Source organism: Vulpes vulpes, chromosome 5 (assembly GCF_048418805.1).
Source record: "Vulpes vulpes isolate BD-2025 chromosome 5, VulVul3, whole genome shotgun sequence".
NCBI classification, from domain to species: Eukaryota; Metazoa; Chordata; class Mammalia; order Carnivora; family Canidae; genus Vulpes; species Vulpes vulpes.
Window position 1 is genome coordinate 112,568,219 of NC_132784.1, and position 23,923 is coordinate 112,592,141.

The following is a 23,923-nucleotide window of genomic DNA, read 5'->3' on the forward strand; positions in this document are numbered from 1 at the left end:
GGGTGGCAGGAACCAGAGGGAAGGGGACGGAAATGGGGCTCTAGGGCCCTAAGCAAGAGATCCCAGCCCCAGTCCAGTGTCCCAAAGAGGAGCTACAGGGACGCCAGAGAGAAGAGGGTCTCTTCAAGTGCCGCACGGTAGGAGCAAGCTGGCTGGCCCAGAGAAACTAGCTTTGAGAACCTTTACAGAGGAAGGTTCAACAACTAACCCCAGCTCCGCTCCGCCAGGATGCCTGAACCTTTCTGCCTGGTTAGGACTATCTTTCCCAAAGCTACAGACTATATTTTTGCTACAGTGCTCTTCGGTTTTTAAATTAGTATTATTTAGTTAGTTGAAAGAGAGAGATAGGGAGAGAGCATGAGAGAGGGTGGGGGAGAGGGAGAAGCAGGCTCCCCACCCAGCAGGGACCCTGATGCGGGACATCCCAGGACCCTGAGATCATGACCTGAGCCAAAGGCAGGCGCCCAACCGAGCCCCCCAGGTGCCCCTGCCCTTTCTCTTAAAAGATGTATGAAGGCAAGTGTAACGCTTCTAGAACAAGAAATGGGGAAGGAGGAAAACGTTTCAGCATCGTGCTCCAGGTCAGTGTGGGGAAAATCCAGTGGGTAGATATCCTCCAAGCAGCAGAGCCGATAGGAGGGTGGCGATGACGAACCCTGCTGTTGCCTCAGCACCTCCAGCTCTCAGAGGCCCAGATCATTGGGATTTCACGTCAGCATCCACAGGAGCAGACCAATGTGAGGCATGGCCCACCCCCAACTCATGTCCATGGAGTATTCTGTAGCCACAGGCTTGCATGGCGTGGATCAACTTTGGGATATTGGGTGCCTTCCAGGGATATTGTCCCTTGCTTCCTACCTGTAGCTGCTATGTAGTTTCAGCTTCCGTATTTTTTTTTTAAGATTTTATTTATTTATTTATTTATTTATTTATTTATTTATTTATTTATTTAAGAGAGAGAGAGAGAGACAATGCAAGCAAGGGGAGGGGCTGAAGAGGAAGAGAATCTCAAGCAGACTCTCCACTGAACACGGAATGCTCAATCTCATGAACCCCGAGATCGTGACCTGAGCTGAAGCCAAGAGTCAGTGGTTCAACCGACTGCACCACCTCCCAGGTGCCCCTTGGCTTCTGTATTCTTGAATCAGGAAAGGAGGACTGCATACTAAGAAGTGAGTGAGTGTGAGAGAATGAGCTTTTTTTCCTTGATCTCCAAGTCTTCAGCCTCTGGTTACCCTGTAGAGACCACTTCTCAGCACTGCAAGCTCCCGTGAATGCCGTCATTTTATTTGATTCACTGTTTAGAATCTTCAGCATGACCTGTGGTTTCTCTCTACTGACCCAGAGTCTTCTTCTCCTTCCCCTAAGTTGGAGAAGCAGTGGGAGGGAGAGGGAATGTGGGAGGAAGATAGAGCAGGAGGGACAGGTCACCTGGGGGGAGGGAGCAGGGAAGCCTGAGTCTGTTTCCCAAGGGATGTATCCCAAGTGTGCTCTCAGCGAGCATCATGAGCATCATCATCGAGCATCATCGCATCCCTGCAGGTGTACTGGGGGCGGTGACAGCAGCAGAGGCCTGTGGGCGGCAGATCAAGGTGAGGGCAAGGTCGGCAGGAGGGAGGCAGGGCAGCTGCAGCCTAGAAGTTGCTCAGGCAGCGTGGTCCATGCGGTCAGTCTCCCACCCTCCCTGAGGCCAGCTCAGGCTTACTTGTGCATTCCTCCCAAGAAAAAACAGAAGTAGAGGTTAAACAGCCCCACTGGAGGGTTTTGTTTTGTTTTTAATCGGTATTAAACATGCTAAAATCACACAGAGTGGCTAGTCCACTTCTGCTCCGACTCCACGGCGAGGGGGAAACTACAGGGGTCACTCGGTTGGCGTGGCCTCGAGGGATGGCTAGATCTGGGCGGTTAGAGGTAGGCAGGTTAGCAGAAATCCGTCGTCTAGTCCCTTCCACCAGCAGTAGCTGTGTCTCTGGAAAGCTCCCCTCCGTCACCTTTCTTTCCTCCCCACATCCCCTCGAGTCCCATCTCCCTGCCTGCGGCCCTCTGAGCCTCTTCTGCTTCTGCCCCTTACGGTCCTCCTCCAGATGATGAAGGATGCTTTTTCTGGCCTCCACCAGGCCCAGGATCCCTGCCTTGGAGTTCATCTACTCAGCATGCACTAACGTGGAAGGTGCTCGATCTGGGTCTGCTTAGAGGAGACAGAGGCTCCGGCCCCCACAGAGGAGGGAGGGCGGGTGTGGTGGTGCAAGAGGGTGTGAAGAGCAAACACATGTTACCTGAAGTGTGAATGTTGTAACGGGCAGGACAGGGCCAAGGCCCACCTCAGGCACCCTTCTCTGAAGGCTTCCCCCTCCCTCCCACACTGCCAGGGGTCCCTCCCTCTCTGGCCCCAGAGCCTCTTGCTCTTCAACTTCACAGGCCGGGCATAGGGACTGATCAAGGAGGCTTATCCCAAGGAGAAACTGGTCCTCCCTTAGGCAAGTGGCTGCCAACTGATTTCTTCATCTTTCCTTACATTCCTTGTGCCTCCACTGTTACAATGGCTGGAGGGGGGACCAGAGAAAATAATACATAAGGGTTGACTGTGCCTCAACGAGAGGCGAGAGGGACAAAGAGACAAGGTACATAGGAGTCAGAACTGCAGAGAAGGGGAGAGAAGGGAGAGGGTGAAGGGCGAGGCTGCTTGTTCAGGAGCTAGGATCCTTTTTTCTTTTCTGGAATCTCCGGAACTTGCCCTGAATAGCAAGGGCAGCCTTCTCTGTTTCCGGTGCCGTCAGATCAATGTCAATCTCTTCCTCCTCCTCAGCCTTCTTGGCACTGCCAGCTTTCCCTGCAGATAGTTGAGAGATTCGTTAGCGAGTAAACCTGCTGCCCCCACCCCTTTCTCGAGGCTCCAAATACAGTGGTTAGGGTCGGCCTCCTGCTCGGCTCTGGGAGGGTCTCCAATCTTTGCCAGGACTGAGAGCACCTGATTACCCTCCCTGGGAGCCTGACTCAGGGCACCCGAGCTGAGAACTAGCTCTAGTTACTTAGGAGCTTTGCTGATCTTAGACCAAGATGACAAATGTCTTCTATCGCCACTTATTCCTCAATCTTACAATTCAGAGTCCCAGAGCATATGCACTCACTTTCCCTAGCTTTCCCTCAATTTCTGATTCAGACAGTGGCTGGACTGTCTGATAGGCTTCTTCCTACCACACTGCCTGTTTCCAAGCACTCCAGAGCCAGTTTCCAAAAATCAGAGAGTATATACTGGTAGATTTACTTCTTAGGAAAAAGTGGAAGAAAGCCTATGGATGTAGTAGTTCTCGGGCCTTGTTTCCCTAGCCGACATTCCTGTCCCAATTATACCTGACTCCAGGAGCTCCCGGACTTACAGCCCTACCTGCCTTCATGTCCCTGGCTTCCCAGCTGTATACACTGCCTGGCCGGACCCCACTCACCCTTTTCCTCTGGGCCAGGTGCCTGGTTGGTTGCTGGGGATGTTTTGGTGTTAAGCTAGGAGAGAAAAATCAGAGTATTAGATAGTCACAGAAATATTATGGCACCATCCCCTTGGGCTCATTATCAACACTTTCAAGTCCTCCTACTACCAAGTACATTCCTTAGTCTTTTGAAGAAGTGGGTCTTAAGATCAGAGAGAGGGAGAAAAGTCATCAAAATTCATTCAACAAGCATGTAGTGGTGCTGGGGACATTGTAGAGGACAAAACAGACAAAACCCCTGACCTTGCGGACTTTACACTCCAGTACACAGAGAGAGAAACAAAATACCAGGTTAGGTGGTGATGTGTTACAGAGAAAAAGACAGGGAAGAGGGTAGTGAGTGCTGGGGTGGGAATGGAGAAACACGGTTTTACACAGAGTGGTCAGCAAAATCCTGTCTGAAAGTGGCTTTCGAGCCAAAAGCTAAAAGAGATAAGGGAGGAAGGGTTGACTAAGTCCGGGCAGGAGCTTCCAACAGCCATGGGCGGAAGTGAGCTGAGCCTGTTTGAGGAACAGCAAGAGACCAATGCAGCCCAGTGGAGAGAGGCAGGAAGGGTGGGGGGGGGGGGGAGGGAGGATGGAGATCAGAGATAATTGGGGTGGGCAGATTATGTACGGCCTTGGGATCCTACTTAAGGAGTTTGACTTTTACAAATGAGATGAGAAAGCACTGGAGACCTTCGATTTGCACAAAGGGGGCATGAGGGAGGAAGCAAGAAAACTAGGAGGTTATTGCAGACAACTCGGCAGGAGATAATGGTTGCTTGGGTGGGCACGGAGGCACTGGAAGTGGTGAGAAGTGGTTCGATCCCAAGTATATTTTCAAGCCATGACCAAAGGGACTGGTTGATGGGATAAGTGCCATTTGGAGGAAGGGGTCAAGGATGACTCCAAAGCGTTCGGCCTGAAAACTGGAAAAATATAATAAATAAATAGAACTGTCATTTCCCCAAATAGAGAAGACGGCAGGAGGAGCAGGTTTTAGGCAAAGGATCAGGAGCTTGTTTTTGCACAAGTGTGAGAGGCCTATTAATCGCTCAAGAGGAAAAGCTGCTGGATATCCAGGAGGAGTTAAGGAGCAAGATCTGGCCTAGAGATAGAAATTAGGCCGTTATGAACACATGGATGATATTTAAAGCCATCAGACTGTGAGATGGCCATCAGATAAAGAGAAAAGGGTCATATCCTGGGGCATTCCAGTGATTAGAGGCTGCAGAAATGAGGAAAAATCAGTAAGGAAAACAGAAGTCAGGTAGGAGAAAAGCCAAGAGATGACAGGAATTCAGAAGACATTTGAAGAAACTATTTCAAGCAGGAAAGAGTGATTAATTATATTTAATTCTGCAGGTAGGCCAAGTAAGATGAAGACCAGGGATTGGGCAGCCCAGGTGGCTCAGCGGTTTAGCGCCGCCTTTGGCTCAGGGCCTGATCCTGGAGTCCTGGGATCGAGTCCCACCTCAGGCTCCCTGCATGGGGCCTGATTCTCCTTCTGCCTGTATCTGCCTCTCTCTCTCTCTCTCTCTCTCTAATAAATAAACAAAACCTTAAAAAATAAATAAAAATAAACGTAAAAAAGACTGGGGATCCATGACTGGGTTTTGCTATGAAGAAATCACTGGTGGCCTTGACAAGAGAAGTCACAGTGGAGGAAGGAAGAAAAAGTCTGGTTAGAGTGGGTTCTTGTGGGAAATGGAGAGAGACTGAAGCGGCAAATGCAGAAGGAACTCCAGGAAAAATGGGTGTGTGTGGTTTGAGGGGGGATACGGGTCACAAGAAGATCTGATTTAAGATGGCAGAAATTACAGAGTGTTTGTGTTTTTATGAAAATTATTCAGTAGAGGGGCACCTGAGTGGCTCAGTCGGGTAACCGTCTGCTGTTGGCTCAGGTCGTGATCTCGATTGAGCCCTGCATTGGGCTCCCTGTTCAGTGGGGAGTCTGCTTCTCCCTCTGCCTCTGGCCCTCCCCCTACTAGTACTCCTGCTCTCTCTCTCCCTCTCAAATAAATAAATAAAATCTTAAAAAAGAAAGAAAGAAAAAAAATGATTCAGTAAAGACAAACTGTAGGACAGAAAGAGGATCATTGCTGGAGAAGGAGAAAGGGGATGAGATCTAGTGCCTAAGTAGAGGGGGGCCCTGATCAGGAGCTATAAACAGGTCACCCACTGTAACTGGAGGGAAGGCAGTGCTGATGGGCCCAGAGGCTGGCCCATGGGGACATTCACAAGGTCCCTTCTCATTGCTTCTGTCTTTGAAGTAAAATAGGTAACAAGGTCATCACCCAAGAGGAGGGGGGAAGAGGTATTGGAGGAAGGAAGGGGGAAAGAAGGTACAAAATACTCATCGAAGAAAAGTAGGAAAGCAAATGCACTAAGGAATGGTAATAGCATTGCTGGGAGGCCCTGGGGCCCTCATAAGGCCAAGGCCCTGAATTTGAAATTAGATTAGTCAACTGATACGTGTGCTTTTTTCTAGCCTCTCCATCCAGATGGAGAGTTAAATTTAAAATAATAGTAATTCCCCTTCCTCAGAACGGTATCAATAGAGCTGCTTCATCTGGACGTTCCCATCTCAAGGTACAATTCATCTTGAGACAGAGTCCCACCCGTGGGCTCCTCGGTACCCTTGGAGTCTGTTTACTCATTTCACCATCTGACTCCTTACTCTTTGCCAAAACACAGGAACTGAGTGCTCTCACGAGGGTTTTATCATCTCATCCTTAGAATAGACCCGTGGAGTATACAGCATTATCCGTCCTTTTACTGATGCAAACCTTTGTTGAATGACTGCTTTAAGAAGCAGAGGGAATCCAGTTTATGTTACGTAGATGGTGCCATTTATGCCCTATTTTGATAAACATTGATCAACCACTTACTTGGGTTTGGTTCTGTGCACTAATAGAGTATAGAAGAAACACAAAATTCATTTATTCAACCAATACATCCGTGCTTCACACATGTCAAGTGTTATTCTAGACACTGGGATACAGCAGTGAGCAAAATAAAGTTCCTGAACTCATTAAATAATTATGCCAGTTAGTGACATGTTCCAAGAAGGAAAATAAAACAGCGTAGTCTAGGAAGGCCTCTCTGATGAGTGACATTTGAGCAGAGGTTTGAGTGACATATAAAAGCAAGCCATGTGAGTGTGTGGGAGAAGAGCTTAGGCAGATGAAACATGAGGTGGAAAGTTCCTGAGGCAGGCTTTGTGCCTGGTGATGTTCAAGGAAGGCTCAGACAACCAGCATGGCTGGAGCTGAGTGAGTCAGGGAGAGAGTAGGAGAAATGAAGCTGGCTGAGTGACCAGAATAGGAATATGTCTGGACCAGACCAAAAGCTTTGGGCTTTCCTCTGAGTTGACATAAAGGCATTACAAAGTTTGGGGCAGGGGAAAACATGGTTTTTATTTTATTTTATCTCTTTAAATTTAAATTCAAATAATTGACATATAGGGTATTACTAGTTTCAGAGGTAGAGGTCAGCGATTCATCATCAGTCTTGTATAACACCCAGTGCTCATCCCATCACGTGCCCTCCTCCATGCCCGTCACCCAGTGACCCCCTCCCCCTGCCACCTCCCCTCCAGCGACTCTCAGCTTGTTTCCTATGATTAAGAGTCTCTTATGGGGGCAGCCCCGATGGCCCAGTGGTTTAGTGCCGCCTTCAGCCTGGGGTATGATCCTCGAGACCCGGAATCGAGCCCTCCCTGCATGGAGCCTGCTTCTCCCTCTGCCTGTGTCTCTGCCTCTCTCTCTCTCTTTCTCTGTAACTATCATGAATAAATAAATAAAATCTTTAAAAAAAAAAAGTCTCTTATGGTTTGTCTCCTTCTATCTCATTTCATCTTATTTTATTTTTCCTCCCTTCCTCTATGATCCTCTGTTTTGTTTCTTAAATTCCACATGAGTGAGATCATATGACAATTGTTTTTCTCTGACTTATTTTGCTCAGCATAATACCCTCTAGTTTCATCCATGTGGTTGCAAACAGTAAGATTTTTTTTTTTTTTTGATGGCTGAGTAGTAGTCTATTGTACATCTTTTTTATCCATTCATCTGTCAATGGAGATCTGGGCTCTTTCCACAGCTTAGCTACTGTGGACATTGTTGCTATGAGCACTGGGGTACGTGCAGGTGCCCCTTCGGGTCACTACATTTGTACCTTTGGGGTAAATCCCTAGTAGTGCAATTGCTGGGTTGTAGGGCAGCTCTATTTTCAACTTTTTGAGGAACCTCCACATTGGTTTCCAGAGCGGCTGCACCAGCTTGCATCCCCACTAGCAGCATGAGAGGGTTCCCCTTTCTCTGCATCCTCACCAACATCACCATTTCCTGACTTGTTAATTTTAGGCATTCTGACCAGAGTGAGGCGGTACGTCAATGTGGTTTTGATTTGTACTTTCCTGATGCTGAGTGATGTGGAGCATTTTTTCATGTGTCTGTTGGCCATCTGGATGTCATCTTTGGAGAAATGGTTTGACATCTTTTTACAGAATCACTGTGCTGGGGCGTCTGGGTGGTTCATTCAGTTAAGTGTTTGCCTTTGGCTTAGGGCATGATCCTGGGGTCCTGGGATTGAGTCCTGCATCGGGTTCCCCACAGGGAGCCTGCTTCTCCTTCTGCCTGTGTCTCTGCCTCTGTGTGTGTATGTGTGTTTCTCATGAATAAATAAATCAATATTTTTAAAGTTAGGGGCAAGAAAGAAAATAATAATTTAAAGTAAAACAAAAATTATTAACAAGTATTTTTAAAGTAGGTTGCAAATTGAGAGGGTCCAATTTTGTAAAAGATATACACTGCTTACCTATCTATCTACATTTTTATTTAAAAATCTGGAAGAACATTTACAAAAATGTTCCTGAAACTCTTCGGAATTCCTGCAAGTCTCCATTTGACCAAAAGAAAGGGTCCATGACAAGAAAGCTTGTTCCTGTGATTCCCGGGAGCCGGCCGGTCATTGCTTTCTTCCCCTGTGATCTTGCTGTGGTCAGAGTCATTATTTATTTATCTTGCACACGATCAATACCACAGCCCAGCAGTCGCCTACATGACACGTCCCACTCTAGTACACTGTCATCGCAAGAGGTTTGTCCACACAGCAAAAGCAGGGCATGGATGGGTAATGGGCTAACCACGGCCAGACAAGAGGGTCATGGGTCAAGAGGCAAATTCTATAGTCCCATGATCTCTGACTTCAGATCCTATTTCCTCTATTGCCGGCAAATCCCCGACTCTGATCCTTGCTTTAACTGTTATCCCTCTGTCTGGGGCTAAGCCTGTTCCCTTAATCCACCGATTCTTTTCTCTCACCCCAGGCCCTCCCCTTTGCCGGAAAATCTGGACCCAAGTCTAAATATCTCCCCTCTGATGGCGGTCTCTTCCTCTACTTTGCTTCTTGGACCAGCTCATCTCGAGCACCTTCCAAGCTGGAATATGTATCAGGACAGAACCACTCAGGTCACTGCTTTCCCTCCGCCCTGCCAGCTGTCCCCCTTCCTGGGTCTCTCCTGAGATGACTGACCCTGGAATGGGGCCATGGCTCAGATGCTGTCAGGTCCTCCAGGGGCTCCCAGCTCCATTTGGCTTCAATTTATGAGAGGGTGTCGGGGAGACCAGAAAAGGGTGCTATCGGGCGGAGGAAACCCCTATTGCTCACGATGCCCCTCGAGATCTCCCTGGTACCTTCCACTGAAAAGGAGTATGCTGAGTCTCTACCCTCGGCCCCTCCTCCCTCCGCCCTCTGCAGCCAGGTCTCAAAATAGCCACTTGGAACACGGGATGGCTAGATTTCATTTTTGGTGGTTTGCTGAGGTGGGGGAGGCAGCTAGGCCACAGGTTGTTGGCTCGCACACTCTTGGTAGTGCTCGGCCCTCTGCTGGCGCCTGGTCTCTGCCCCAACCCTGTTTTCCAGAAACCCAGCAGTTTTAGGTGACTCGGGGTCCTCTGGGTACATCACCCGAAAGCAGTCAGACTGACTGCACTGTGGGTAAACCGAGGCACGAGGGCTGCCCCGGGAGAGCGCCTCCCACGGAACGTAGGCCTCCCCGGACCGGTGCTAACCCACAGGAGCAGGGTCTAGGGAGCACTTCTCTGCCTCTCTGCCTTGTACCTGGCCAGGTATGGGTCACTAACTCTCGGGTGCTCTTCTACATCGTTCACCACTGAGCTCTTCTGACCTGTAGTAACAACCGTGAAATGGGCCCACAGACCTGTCCTCTTCCTCATAGGACCTGGCAGGAGAGCCAGCAGAAATCCCGGACTGCAGCACGCCACATCACCTGGCCTTATTAATAATCGCACGTGCAATCCCTGCTATGTGCCAGTCACGTTTCTACACTCTACAAACACCGGCAGGCTGCGTCATTATAACCGGCCTACGAGATGGCCGTTGATAGTGTTCTCATTTCACGGGTAAGGACGCTGAGCTAAGAGAGGTTCATGAACTTGCCTGCGGTCATACAGCTAAGAAGTAGCAAAGCCAGAGTTTGAGTCAAGACAGTCTGACTCCGGGGCACCTGGTGGCTCAGTGGTTGAGCGTCTGTCTTGGGCTCAAATCCTGGAACCGAGTCCCACATCGGGGCTCCCCGCAGGGAGCCTGCTTCTCCTCTGCCTGTGTCTCTGCCTCTGGGTCTCTCATGAATAAAAAAAATAAGAAAAGAAAGAAAAGAAAAGAAGAAAAGAAAAGAAAAGAAAAGAAAAGAAAAGAAAAGAAAAGAAAAGAAAAGAAAAGAAAAGAAAAGAAAAGAATCTGACCCCAGGCCATGCCTACTGACTCAATCCTACTCTTCCAGTTGAGCTGACCGCCCTGATTTTGGCTTTCATCTTCAGTGGGCCTCCTGACCCCTGGGGCACAGATATAACCCAAGGCTACATTCTTCACTCCCAGGGCCAGATGCTAGCTAGACCTTCAGATTCCTCTAGGACCATGCCTTGAGGAACCCCAATATCTAAAAGTTAGGGGGATCTTTTTAGGGCCATCCCATTGGTTTCCATTTCAAATGACTTCCTCACTTAAGTTCAAGTCTGTTAATTCACATTTCTAGTGAGCTGGGGAGCTTGGTTCACTTCAGCCTCACCCCGCACACAGGACTCAATGACTCAATCACTTCTCTCTCTTATTTTTTTTTTTAAGGTTTTATTCATTTATTCCTGAGAGACAGAGAGAGAAAGGCAGAGACAAGCAAGCTCCATGCCGAGAGCCCGATGCGGGACTCTATCTTGGGACCCGTGAATCAAGACCCAAGCCAAAGGCAGCCAGGCCAGCCGCTCAACCTCTGAGCCCCCCAGGCGCCCCACACCAAACACTAATTAGCAACTGTGAGGCCCATCAACTCTCGCCTTCCCCCAGAGGGCCCCACTTTGTTGCCTTGCCTACCTTCCTGTATTCCTTTTCTCCCCACCTTGGGGCCTGACGGTTCTCCAAAGTTCCATTCCCATCATCTCACCGGGAGCTGTTGGTTCCCCGTGAGGATCCTCATTTCCTCTGCAGCTCAAAGTTGTGTTCTTTGCCTTCCCACGGGGAAGGCAGAAAAGGAGAGGCCAGGCCTGGTAGCTTAAGGCTCTCCTGTCTTCAGGCTTTGAGGCTGCAGAGAGGGATCTGATCTGGCAAATGCCTCCTTTCCCTGTAGGGTACCTCCTCCTAGGGCATTCATCAGCATTCGGGTGAATTCTCATCCCCCAGGCTTTATTTTTTTTATTTTTATTTTTATTTTTTTCCCCCAGAGCTTTAGATCCCATTCCCCTCTCGCCTTCTCCGGAGTCCTTATAACTGTTCTCACTCTCTTATATAGACAACCTCTCCCTCTCTTTAAAGAAGTGGGGGGTGGGGACGGGAGGCTTCTTTAATCTGAAATCCTTCTTCAATTAGAAGGAAAAGAGGGAAAAGAAGCAGGTCTAGGACCCTGCCTTGAGGAACCCCAATATCTAAAGGTTAGGGGGATCTTTTTTTAGGGGGATCTTTTTAACAAATATGAATAGCCATATGCAAAAATACTGCCCAAAAAACAAAACAAAAACCGCCAAAAAAACCCTCGATCTAAACCTTGTACTTCATACAAAAATTAACTCCAAATGCACACAAAACTTAAAACTATAACACTTCTAGAAGAAAACATAGAAAAATAAAAATCTTTGCAACCCTGGGGTAGGCAAAGATTTCTTAGATATACCAAAGGTAGAATCCATAAAAGAAAAAATATATATAAATTAGACTTTCTCAAAAAAAAAAAATAATAAATAAATAAAATAAATTAGACTTTCTCAAAATTAAGAACTCCTCTTTGTTTTTTTGTTTTGTTTTTCAAATTTGTATTTAAATTCTAGTTAGTTAGCATATAGTGTAACATTGGTTTCAGGAGTAGAATTAGCAATTCATCACTTACATACAACACCCAGTGCTCCTCACAAGTGCCCTCCTTAATATCCATCACCCATCTAGCCCATCACCCACCCACCTTCCCCCATCAACTCTGTTTTTTATCATTAAGAGTTTCTTAGGTTTGCTTCCTTTTTTCCTCCTTCCCACATGTTCATCTGTTTTGTTTCTTATATTCACATAGGAATGAAATCAATAGTATTTGTCTTTCTCAGAATGACTTATTTCACTCAGCATGACACACTCTAGTGCTATCCATGTCGTTGCAAATTTTCAAGATTTCATTATGTCTGATGGTTGAGTAATATTCCATCATAATATATATCTTGGGACGCCTCAGTGGGTCAGTGTTTTGGCGCATGCCTTCGGCTCAGGGCGTGATCCTGGGGTCCTGGGATCAAGTCCCGCATGAGGTTCCCTGCATGGAGCCTGCTTCTCCCTCTGCCTATGTCTCTGCCTCTCTCTCTCTGTGTGTCTCTCATGAATAAATAAAATCTTAAATAAATAAATAAATCTCACACCTTCTTTATTTATCGGTTGACGGACTTTTGGACTCTTTCCATAGTTCGGCTATTGTAGGTGATGCTGCTATAGACATCAATGTGCCTGTACCCCTTTGAATCTGTAATTTTGTATCCTCTAGGGGGGTAAATACCTCATAGTACAATTGCTGGATCACAGGGTAGCTCTACTTTTAACAAGAACTGCTCTTTGTTTTTGTTTTTAAGATTTTATTTATTTATTCATGAGAGACACACAGAGAGAGGCAGAGACACAGGCAGAGGGAGAAGCAGGCTCCATGCAGGGAACCCAATGTGGGACTCGATCCCAGGTCTCCAGGATCACGCCCTGGGCCGAAGGCAGGTGCTAAACCACTGAGCCACCCAGGGATCCCCTCAAATACTTTTTAAAACACCTCTACTGCCTGTTTTACAGAAACCTCAAACTCTAGGGGCACCTGAGTGGCTCAGTTGGTTAAGCGACTGGCTTTTGATTTTGGCTCTGGTCATGATCTCAGGGTTGTGGGGTGAGGGCCCAGGTCGAGTCTGCTTGTCCCTTTCCCACGCACCTCCCACCCATTTGCATGCTCTTTCTCGCTCTCCAATCAATCAATAAATCAATCAATCAAATCCTTAAAAAAAAAGGGGGGGGGGGCAGCCCGGGTGGCTCAGCGGTTTAGCGCCAACTTCAGCCCAGGGCGTGATCCTGGAGACCCAGGATTGAGTCCCACATCAGGCTCCCTGCGTGGAGTCTGCTTCTCCCTCTGCCTGTCTCTGCACCCCCCCCCCATGTGTCTCAAACTGGAATCATAATCTTACTTACCCAACTTTCTTCTTATTCTGCAAATATTCTCTATCTCACCCACTTGTACAAGCCAGACACTTGGCAGTCAGTCTTGATATCGCCCTCCCTTAATATTGCATATCCAGTTCAGTATTAACTCCTGTTAACTTTGTCTCCCACGTATCTCTGACTCCATTCACTTCTCCCCACTGCTAGGACCTAACACAGTTGTTTCCTATGTGGACCACTGCAACAGCCCGAGGGGGTACCAATGCCCTTACGATAAATAAAACCCTTGAAGTGGTTGAAAGGGCTCTACGTTATGCAGCCTCTGGTTACTTCAGAAACCTCATGTCTGGAACATACCTGGTCCCTTCCCACCTCAGGACCTTGGCAGCTGCTTCTCTTATCCCTGTTTCCCTTTTATTTAGTTAATTCCTGCTTATTTTCAGAGCTCCCCTCAAGGGCTCCTTCTCCCAGGAAGCTCTTCTCAGCTCCCCAGACTCGGCTAGGGCCTTCATTATGTTTTAATAGCACTGAGATTTCTCATTCAGATGCCCCCTGAATGTATTCTCTTCCATTTCTGTGCAAGTTTGTATGTGGGGAGGGGCTGTATCTATCTTATTCGCTACTGTACCCCGGGGTCTAACACAAGGCTTTCCCACATGATATACACTCAATACTTGTGGAACGAATGAAAGGAGTTCCCAGTCTGTTCTACTTGCCACCTCATCCAAGTTTCTGAAGTCAAAATTGTATTCAGATTGCTGAGGGCCTCGACATAACTGGTTCAGAGATTGTGAAAAATATTAGAAGCCAGGTCACTGCTTTTCCTCAAGTTCCATTTGTGCCTAAAAAGGAGCTGAGGATGAAGTAGAACTTCTCTAGAAGTGTATTTCCTATTATCTGTATAAGAGCTACTGTATAGGGGCACCGGGTGGCTCAGTTGGTGAAGCATCTGCCTCTGGCTCAGGTCATGATCCCATTCTCCCTCTCCCTCTGACCCTTCTCCGCACTTGTGCTCTCTCTTTCTCTGTCTCAAATAAGGAAGTAAAATCTTAAAAAAAAAAAAAAAAAAAAAAAAAAGCACTACTGTGTATTTGCCTCTCTTCCCCGCCCTTCCCACCCACCAGATTGCCATTCCCTTGAAAGTAAATTCCATAGTTAACCATTTATTTGTGTATCATGGTAATAGCAACCTATGTCTTGCGCAGAGTGGGTACTCAATATTCATGTGAATTCAAATTTTATTAAGCCTCAAATTCCTGGAAGGAGCATTATGGCATATTAGGTAGAGCTAGACAGATCTAGTTTCATATCCTGGATCTGCACTATCTTCAAATCTCGGCCCTGCCATTCCTAGCTGTGTGGCATTGGGTAAATCACTTAGCCTGGCTGTGCTCAGGGCTCTCATCTTCAGAAAAGATATAATACTTATTTTGGAGAGTGAAAAGAACTGGAGGAAATGTATGTAAAATGCCTAGCATGTATCAAATAGTTATTATTTTGAAGCAATATAACGCTGGGTTATATAGAAGAATAGGTCAAGGGGCGCCCAGGTGGTGGTACAGTCAGTTTAGTGTCCAATTCTTGGTTTCAGCTCAGGTCATGATCTCAGCGTCATAAGATTGGCCCTACGTTGGGCTCCATGCTCAGCACCGAGTCAGCCTGAGACTCTTTTTCCTTCTCCTTCTTCAACTCTTATCTAAAATCAATAAATAGGGCAGCCCTGGTGGCGTAGCGGTTTGGGGCCATCTGCAGCCCAGGGAATGATCCTGGAGACCAGGGATTGAGTCCCACATCGGGCTCCTTGCAGGGAGCCTGCTTCTCCCTCTGCTTGTGTCTCTGCCTCTGTGTGTGTGTGTGTGTGTCTCTCATGAATAAATAAATAAAATCTTTTAAAAAAATAAAATAAAATCAATAAATCAAAAAAAAAAAAAAAAGACTAGGTCCAGTCACTGGAGATTCGTATGGTTAAAGTCCTGGAATCAAAGCCCAGAGTTCATCTTCATTAAGGAGAACTGAAGGAGGAAGACAATGCGGGGATTGCTGTAAGGACCCTTGTAGACTGTAGGAGCTTCATAACAGATCTCTTTTTACTGTAAACCAAAGCTAGAAATCAAAGTCTCCATCATCCCTATGTTTGTTCCCAGAAATGCTGACGATGGCTCTGGTAAAGGGCCCAACAACAGTCTGTTGGATGGAAACCACATTTTGTCCAGCAGCTGCCTGGGTCTGGAGCCCTGAAGCCTCCGGGAGCCACTCCCAGGTGCACAGGAGGGGTGTCCTGAACAGCACCTCCATAAAGGTTCACACTTCATTTCAAAGAACCCAAGACATGACACACTTTTTTTTTTTTTTAAATCATAAAGATGGTTGTGCAGGGGGCACCTGGGTCACTCTATCAGTTGGGCATCCACCTTTGGCTCAGGTCATGATCCCGGGGTCCTGGGATCGAGCCCCGAGTGGGGTTCCCTGCTCAGCTTCTCCCTCTCCCTCTGCTGCTCCCCCTGCTTGTGTGTTCTTTCTCTCAAATAAAGAAATAAATAAAATATTTTTAAAAAGGGATCCCTGGGTGGCACAGTGGTTTGGCGCCTGCCTTTGGCCCAGGGCGTGATCCTGGAGACCCGGGATCGAATCCCACGTCGGGCTCCCAGTGCATGGAGCCTGCTTCTCCCTCTGCCTGTGTCTCTGCCTCTCTCTCTCTCTCTGTAACTATCATAAATAAAATAAAATAAATTTAAAAAAATATTTAAAAAAAAGATGTTTGTACAAATCCATCCATTGCCTCAGGAGGAGGGTTTGTAGGTATTGTCTTGGCAAAGCACCTGAGAACAGTCAAGCCGGGGTAACTTAAGTGCTGTTTCCCTGCCACCACCACAGGGGAATAGGTACCTTCTCACGTTAGGCCTGATTCTCCCTGCCTCCTTCTTGGGCTGTGTTTCTCCTTTCTTTGTCTTTTTCATCTTTAATGGTGTTGCCACAGCAACCAGTGTCACCAGAGTAGGCAAGAAAGTGTCACCGGCTCTGCTCCCAGCAGCAACTTAGAACTAACCTTGGGGAAGGTAAACTACCCAGATTTCTCTAAACTCCTCTTCTCCTCTTCCCACCGGGCTCTTAAAAGAGGTATCACAGATTGTTAACAGTAGCAACGGAAGGAACAAAGGAGTACCTCATCATACCTCAATTTGCATGATCCAGCTTGGATGCTTTGCAAATGAAAACACATCACATACACATTCTAGTACTGCTGGACTCACTTGGTTCCCTTGAATATGCACAGGTCCTCAGAATCCTGCCCTGCAGTCTAGAGCAGGAAACGTAGAAAGGGCCTGAATCCTCAAAGTCGTAAATAAGACCCCCCCAAGACCCCTTCCTTGCTTGTATAAGCTCCCCGCTCACTTAAGAGGCGCAGAAAGTGAGGGGGACGGGTGTGAGTGCATCGCTTCCAAGTGGTGACAAGGAGGGTCCCCGGGGACCCTTCTTCCCCGATGCTAAATGAAGGTGGCTGCTGAAGGGTTGGGAGGGGCCCCAGGGGCGCCCCGTTGCCCCAGAGGGACCCCAGCCGGCCCTTTGCAGCGCTGCTGGAGCCGGTTCAATTCCTCCAGCGCGGCAGCCAGCTGCAGTCCTCGAACAGCCTCCAGCCTCGGAAAGACTCGTTCAAGGTCACCCTCCAGATAATAACAGAAGGAGAACTAGGAATTCTTCCTTCGGCTCTATATACACACATTCTTCTCCTAAAATAAGGGCTAGCACCCAAATACCTTATAACTCAGATGCCTCCCAAGACAGGAATAGAACCTAAAGCAGTCCGAGCCCCCGAGCCCCCGAGCCCCCAAGCCCCTGTCTCCCCAGGCACCCCAGCCCAGTTGCCTGGAATAGCAATAACCCCCCCACCAGCGTCCGACTCGGCCATGCCAGCCCATGGTATGTGGTGAGTCAACAGCCCAGGCGTCCCCCCCAGCCCCCCCAGCATGGGCCGCCACAGTTTAATGAGTGGTTATTTGTGGTGCTCTGCACACAGCTTGGAGCTGCGCCTTCTACCCCATACTGAGGGCAGGGGGTGGGGGAGAGCGAGTAGTGCCAAAGCATCATTTATTACTATAATCTTCAATGTGCATCCCACCCATGGCGTTAATGTCCCAAAATAAACGTATTAATCCCCCCACAGCCTACAAAGCAAACACTCAGCTGGAGGACTTTGTGTGGGAGGAAGGCAGCACCAAGGACGATGGAGGGGTAAATGGCACCTCTTTTCCCTGGGGGGGTGGGGGTGGAGGAGGAGCTGGGACGCCTAGGTGGGCATGCCTTCAGGAGTCAGCCTGGAATGAAGCAATCATCAGACCTCTGGGAGGAGAGCGGGACAAGGTCCAGGTTTTGAGGCACTTGTTTACAGGCACCTGCAGGGATGCAGATCTCTTAGAAAAAGCGGTTTGGGATCTGCTTCTCACTTGGCTTACTCTTGCAGGTAAAATCACTCTGGGCCAAGTCAAGGCATTTTGAGCAGCTGGTCTGGAGTACGGATTTAGAAAACCGTGCACATAGGATCCTGGGGTCCCAGTAGGCTCCCATCACTTACTGGGCAGGTCTAATACATCCTCATGTCTCCCCCTTCTTAGAGTTTTCCTCCCAAAGCCCTTGTGGACTCTTGGAAGCCAAGTGGCCAAATGAAGGGCTAAATGTTCGGCGCTTGTTTGGTTAGCAGGGACACTAATTTCACTTTTCCTGCCCTGGGTCCTCCCAGTCAAATACTTTAGAGTTAAGAGAATTGCTCTCATTTCTTTCTTTTCAGAAAGGAAACCACTCCTTCCAGTCCCTGATGCTCTGCAGTTAATGGGATCGATGATGGACATCAGAAACAAAGGACTAGGGCAGCCCCGGTGGCGCAGCGGTTTAGTGCTGCCTGCAGCCCAGGGCGTGATCCTAGAGGCCCGGAATCGAGTCCCACCTCAGGCTCCCTGCATGGAGCCTGCTTCTCCCTCTGCCTGTGTCTCTGCCTCTCTCTCTCTCTCTCTCTCTCTGTCTCTCATGAATAAATAAATAAAAATCTTAAAAAAAAAAAAACTAAGGACCAAAAAAGGGGCCTCCAGGCTTCCCATACCCCCCCTCAGCACATTCACTGCATCCACTTTCAAGGTCAGTAGGCATCTTGTGTCAGGAAGGGGAATACTGGCCCTGCCTAATATTGTACCAAAATGTCTGCTGTTGTTAAAAATTCTCTCATGTTGATCTCTCCTTTTTTTTTTTAAGATTCTATTTATTTATTCAAGAGAGACACAGAGAGAGAGGCAGAGGGAGAAGCAGGCTCCCTGTGGGGAGCCCAATGTGGGACTCGATCCCAGGACCCCAGGATCACGACCTGGGCCAAAGCCAGATGCTCAACCACTGAGCCACCCAGGCACCCGTCATGTTGATCTCTTCTCTCTCTCCATGTCCCCCCCTTCAGCATTTACTAAATGACACTGCTTCCATTTCCTGTCCAAAGTATCTGTGATCTGTCCCTTAACAGTTGCCTGTGAATGAAAGCATTCTACACTCACATTAAAGGACTCTGCGGAATCCTTTCGCTACGCGAAGTCTGTGCCCTAGTCTTGGTTCTAGCATTGTGTGAACTTTCATAAGGTTTGGGCCTTAGTTTCCTTATCTGTAAGATGAGAGGATGGGATCACATGAGCTTTAGGGTTTCTTACTAAATCTAAAATTAAAAAAAAAATCTAAAATCATATCACTAAAACGTTTGGATGTATTATTTGAGATTCTCTTGGTGAAAGACATACCTGTATTTCTATCTTGAAAGATTTTTGCAAACTGAGTTCATTTTTTCCATGATAAAATAGCCTCATGAAAGAAAAAAAAACAGACTCATGAAAGACAATTTGGAACTACAGAAAAACAGAACACAGAGAAAGGAATTCAAAGAACTACTAGTACCTTGAAAAGACAATTACTGACCGGCTCTTTCAACCCTGTCTCCATCACACTCATCAGTCAAGATCCTCCACAGACAGATGTGAAAAATGCATCATGTTTGCATATTTGGACTCCAGCCATATTACTTATGGGTGCCTGCCCCTATAGAGACTTGACATTCTGAGAGGTAAGAGATCACAGCTGCAGCTTAGGAAAAAGAGTCGTCCATATTCCCAGTTAGGAGACAAGTCATCCACGTTTACCAGTGAGAGGCTCCTGCTTGAGCAGCTGGAGGCAACAACCTGGATGGGTGACTAAGAAAGGGACAAGCAAGTTCTAGAACCAGGTTCTGGTTCCCTTACTTTGGAAGACAGACTATTTCCAGAGGTGGAAGGCATCCTATTTTATGTGTCCAGGAGAACCATAATAATAATAATATATCAAAGAGAGAGAGAAACTTGGATATCCTCCAAGTCGCTACCAGGTTTCCTAAAAACTGGCTCACAGAAGACCACGGGATGATATCACCCTGACCAAGCTTCCATTGTGGGGAAGTTCACAGATTCTGACAGATACGCCCGGGAAAGAGAATGTGATCCTCCAAATGTGATATCCCATTCCTATTACCTAAGAGGACAGCAAGCAGAATGACGAAGGAGGGGGTATCGGTTCTAAGCACTCTCCTGGTGACATTTCTCACTGATCTGTTCCTTGCTCCAGCCTCTGCCAGCCAAAACACAAGACGGACACCACGAGGACAACCCCCAGTCATTCGTGACCCCATTTCTTCTCTCTCTCTTTTTTTTTTTTTTTTTTTTTTAGATTTTATTTATTTGTTCATGAGAGACAGAGAGAAGGCAGAGACAGAGGGAGAAGCAGGCTCCCTGCAGGGAGCCCGATGTGAGACTCGATCCCAGGGCCCCAGGTCATGGTCTGAGCCAAAGGAAGACATTCACCCACTGAGGCACCCAGGTGCCTCCATGACCCCCATTTCAACAGAATGACTGCCAGACCCAGGGGTTCCTCCAGCTGGGGCTGCTCAAAGTGGGGAAATGCAACAAGATCACAGGAGAACTTGCAAGTGTGCTGTTAAGTAGCCAGCTACACCGTGTGACAAGGGATTACAGACAGGAGCCCTCGGGGAGTGAATGCATCTCCCATTCCCATCCTTCACTGAAACTAGCGAAAAGTTAACAAAACTCTAAGAGACAAACTGTGATTCACAGCAATCAAGTCCTGCCTGCAGCTGTGAATACGACAAGCTGGGGATGATGAGTCCCTGCAGCTCCTCTGCGCACGAATCCACATGCACATCTTCAGGGGCACGAACGCTCTGCTGCAGTACTGAGTGACAGCAAACAGCCACGAAGGCAAAGTGGAGCTGGAGATACCCCCCAGCAGCCTCACCAGAACCCCTACTCTTCCGTTGCCCTAGGTCTGAAGACCGCTCTCCAGCTTTTGTTCTTTGGTTGATTGGGGAATCTCTTACCGAGATCCCCAAACCTCTCATTTCATGCGATTCCTCTGAAGCCAGAAAATAAGCAGGTGGGGGAGGTGAAACTTATGTAAGATTCAGGGTGCACAGGGCTTTCCTGGGCTAGGCACTTCCGCCTGAGCAAGGAGACCCTTGGGGATGCACCGAGAGGAATGAGGCAGTTTGAAGTCTCCCCAGAGCTCCAGAGCCCCGGGCAATATTTCCGTTTTTTATCGCAGCTCTTTCAAGAGGAAGAAAACAGGCTAGGTCTTGGCCTCCAGGGAAGCAGAAACCCTCTGGGGATCTGCTTCAGAAAGAGTTAGTCTCTGTGTACACCCAGGTGGCTGCTTCTGGATTTTATAAATACTCCTCCCTGAAGCCAGGCTCGGCTCCATATTAGAGGGCAGCTTTGACTGCTAAATTGCCAGTTAGAACCAGTTGACTCTGACAGCCTGGGAGGCTGGGCAGCCCTTCACACACTGACAACTAGTCCCCATCCGAGGAGCCTATTGTCGCCATTCTACCGAGCTCCTGAGTGAGGCTAGCCAAGCTCAGCAACCAAGTCAAGACTTGACTTTCCCCTCAAACATCAAACTGTTTTTCTTGTCACGGAAACCGCTTTGTCACTCCACCAAAGACCACCGTAAATGCCAGCCCCTGGAGCGTGTCCTACAGAGTCTGTGCACTTCCCCCGAGAAGCACAGGCCAACCACCCATCTTCATGATGGCATAGCCTTCAGCTCACACGAACTCCCAGGGGATGGCTTGAATTGCAACTTTCAGATTTAGAAACACGAGACCGGGCCTTGAACTTCAGCCCTCAGTGAAAACCTCTCTTCTCCTATCAGGGCTGCTCACGTTAGAAGCAAGAAGAAAGAATATTGACCAAAAAACAATTTTTTCCCTTTTCTTTCTGAAACGCTGCCACGGTCAGAGCCACAACTAGCTGAGGGACTAGAAACCACTTTAGTTCATCTGCACCCCCCCAGACTAGCTGGATTTTCCAGGATAAACTCAGTGGACATGGCAACCAAGACAACATAGCAGTCGGCGCTAATTGGCTCCCTGGATGACAAGTTTTGGTTCGAGCCAGTAGAGCTCCTGCTAAAAGATAAAGATCTAAACTGAGACCTGGGTTCCAGGGTCCTGTCCCCCCACTAGCCTGGTATTCTTCAGAATTCATGTGCTCGTTTTCTGTAATATTCCAAAACAGAAAAAGAAGAAACAGGGACAAAATAACAATAGCTAATGCAAATTGAGTACCTCCTCTGCACCACTGTCCTAAGTACTTTGCATATATTATCTCATTTAATTGGAACAATCCGTATAACCCCAATTTTATAAACACTGAAGCAGAGAAAGGTCTAGTAACCTGCCTAAGTCCACGCCGCTAGTAAGTAGAAGGGCTGGGACCTGGCATAGCTGGGAAGTTGGATTTATCACAAGATCCTGCGCACCAGGAAAGGAATTGCATGGAGCAAGCCTGTGATGCCACCGTCCATACTGGCTTCACCTGGGAAGGTCCCGGTTTCTGGATCCCACGACCGCATGCAAACAATGGAAGAGGTCTTTCCCAGTCTCTGCTTTGACCCCTACCTCTTTGGATGGTGTTCTGGGAAAAGAGCACATCCCACTTAATGGACTGGCTCTGGCTCAGAGCGACACCGGGGAGCTTGACAGAAAGACCTGGGATGTGACGAGCACTGCAGAGAGAGGCAGGAGAGAAGGGGACCTCTCTCCCGGAGTGGACATGCCCCCACGACACGGGCTCCTGAAAATCAGACACGGTCCCCCCCATGGTGGAGGGTGGGATGCACCCTCCCTAAAAGGGGAAGGGGGGGGGGGGAGTAGGGCTGGAGCTGTCTCTGGATGCCACCTAAGGAGGGCGGGTGCAACACAGCCCTCGGAGAGGGAGCACACGGGCGGCGGGCAGGTGCTCCCCCTGAAGTTCGGGGAGTGAAGGGGAGCCCAAGCGACCTCGGCCGCTAGGACAGACGCAGGGGGCATCCCGGGGAGGCGCCCCTCACTGACACCGCAGCGGCCCCGCGCCCCGCAGCGCCCTGCACAGTGCGGGGCTCCCAGCCTCGGGGCTCCGGGGGCTTCCCAGCGCGCCCGGCGGGAGCTTCCAGCGGGGCACCGGGGCGCCCCCCGAGGTCCCCGCGCCCTCCCCGCTCCGCGGCACCGGGCCGCGGGCTCGCCCGGAGCGGGGTGGGGGCCCCCCGGGCAGCGCGCCTCACCTCGCTCATCGCGGCGGCCGGACGGGGCGCGCTGGGCGCCGCACGTGCAGGGGAGGCGAGGGGCCCTCGGGGCTGCGCGGGCGACGACCGCGGGGGCCGGGCTCCGAGGCGCGCGTCCCGGCCGACGAGCGCAGCCCAGCCTGGTGCGAGGAGCCGCCGCTCCCGCCCCGCAGCCCGCAGCCCGCAGCCCGCAGCCCGCAGCCCGCAGCCCCGCAGCCGCGCCCCCGCCCGACCCCGTCCTGGGGAGCTGCTCCGCGCGCCTCCGCCGGGCCCGCCTTTTATAGTGGGCGCCGCACCCGCCCCCGGGCCGACCAATGGGAGCGCCTCCTGCCGCGGAGTGACGGCCGCTCGCAGCCAATCGGGGCGGGCCCAGAGGGCTGCTGCATTTCCAAACTAGGGTAAGCCCGAGAGCGGGAAGGGGGGGAGGCCGTCGGGGGCCAGAGCGCGGCAAATGCCGGAGCCGGAGCCGGGGAGGAGGGAGGGGAGGGCGGAGGACACGACGGAGGGAAGCGGAGAGAGCGAAGGAAGGAGTGTGCGAGCGTGGGAGAGCCTCGAAAGAGCCGCAGGGCGACCGAGAGGGTACAGGAGAAGCAGGAAACAGGAGTGCAAGGGCCGAAGCGGGGAGAGGTGGCGGGTTCACCCGGAGTCTAGGATGGCAGTCTGACTCCGAGAAGGTAGGACAGCGCGGGAGAGGGCTCGGAGGAGAGGCAGACAGGAGCAAGTGGACCGTATTCCCTGGCAGAGAACAGGGAAGTTGGGAAGGGCCTGTGGGACTGAGAACATTACAGATCTCGGGAGTAGAAAGAAGACTTTTTACAACTCATCAGCCTTACCTCCCCCATAATGCAAAAAATAAATAAATAAAAGATGGACCCTTAGCATCCACTTGAGTAGGTCACAGGCTCCCCACCAAAGCTGATTTACAACTGCTTATTCATTCTGTGTCTCGCTGTGACAATGTGCCCTCCTCTGTGCCAGGCATGATGGTGAGACCATTAAAAGAAAGGAGACACACTTATTATGATTTTGCAGCTATTGTTGCCATTAAAATGGGTTTCAACATGCAAGTCCTGCCTCCTAGAGTCTGGCTTGTATCTTCCTGCAATTCAGGGAGCGAGCGACCCTTCTGGTGGTCCATGTTTGAGTTCCGGGGTCCACTAGGC

The 23,923-nt window shown here is 49.3% G+C and overlaps 1 protein-coding gene across 1 annotated transcript; it reads right to left on the bottom strand.

Annotated features, from left to right (window-relative positions):
• Positions 1–1,735: 1,735 nt before the first annotated feature.
• PCP4L1 (Purkinje cell protein 4 like 1) lies at positions 1,736–23,602 on the bottom strand. The gene is made up of 4 exons (XM_072760168.1): positions 23,594–23,602; positions 22,761–23,153; positions 3,444–3,498; positions 1,736–2,830 (listed from the first exon to the last, which is right to left on the bottom strand). The coding sequence occupies exons 1-4, from the start codon at positions 23,600–23,602 to the stop codon at positions 2,688–2,690; spliced, it is 600 nt and encodes a 199-aa protein (XP_072616269.1). The 3' UTR covers positions 1,736–2,687.
• Between the last annotated feature and the right edge of the window lie 321 nt (positions 23,603–23,923).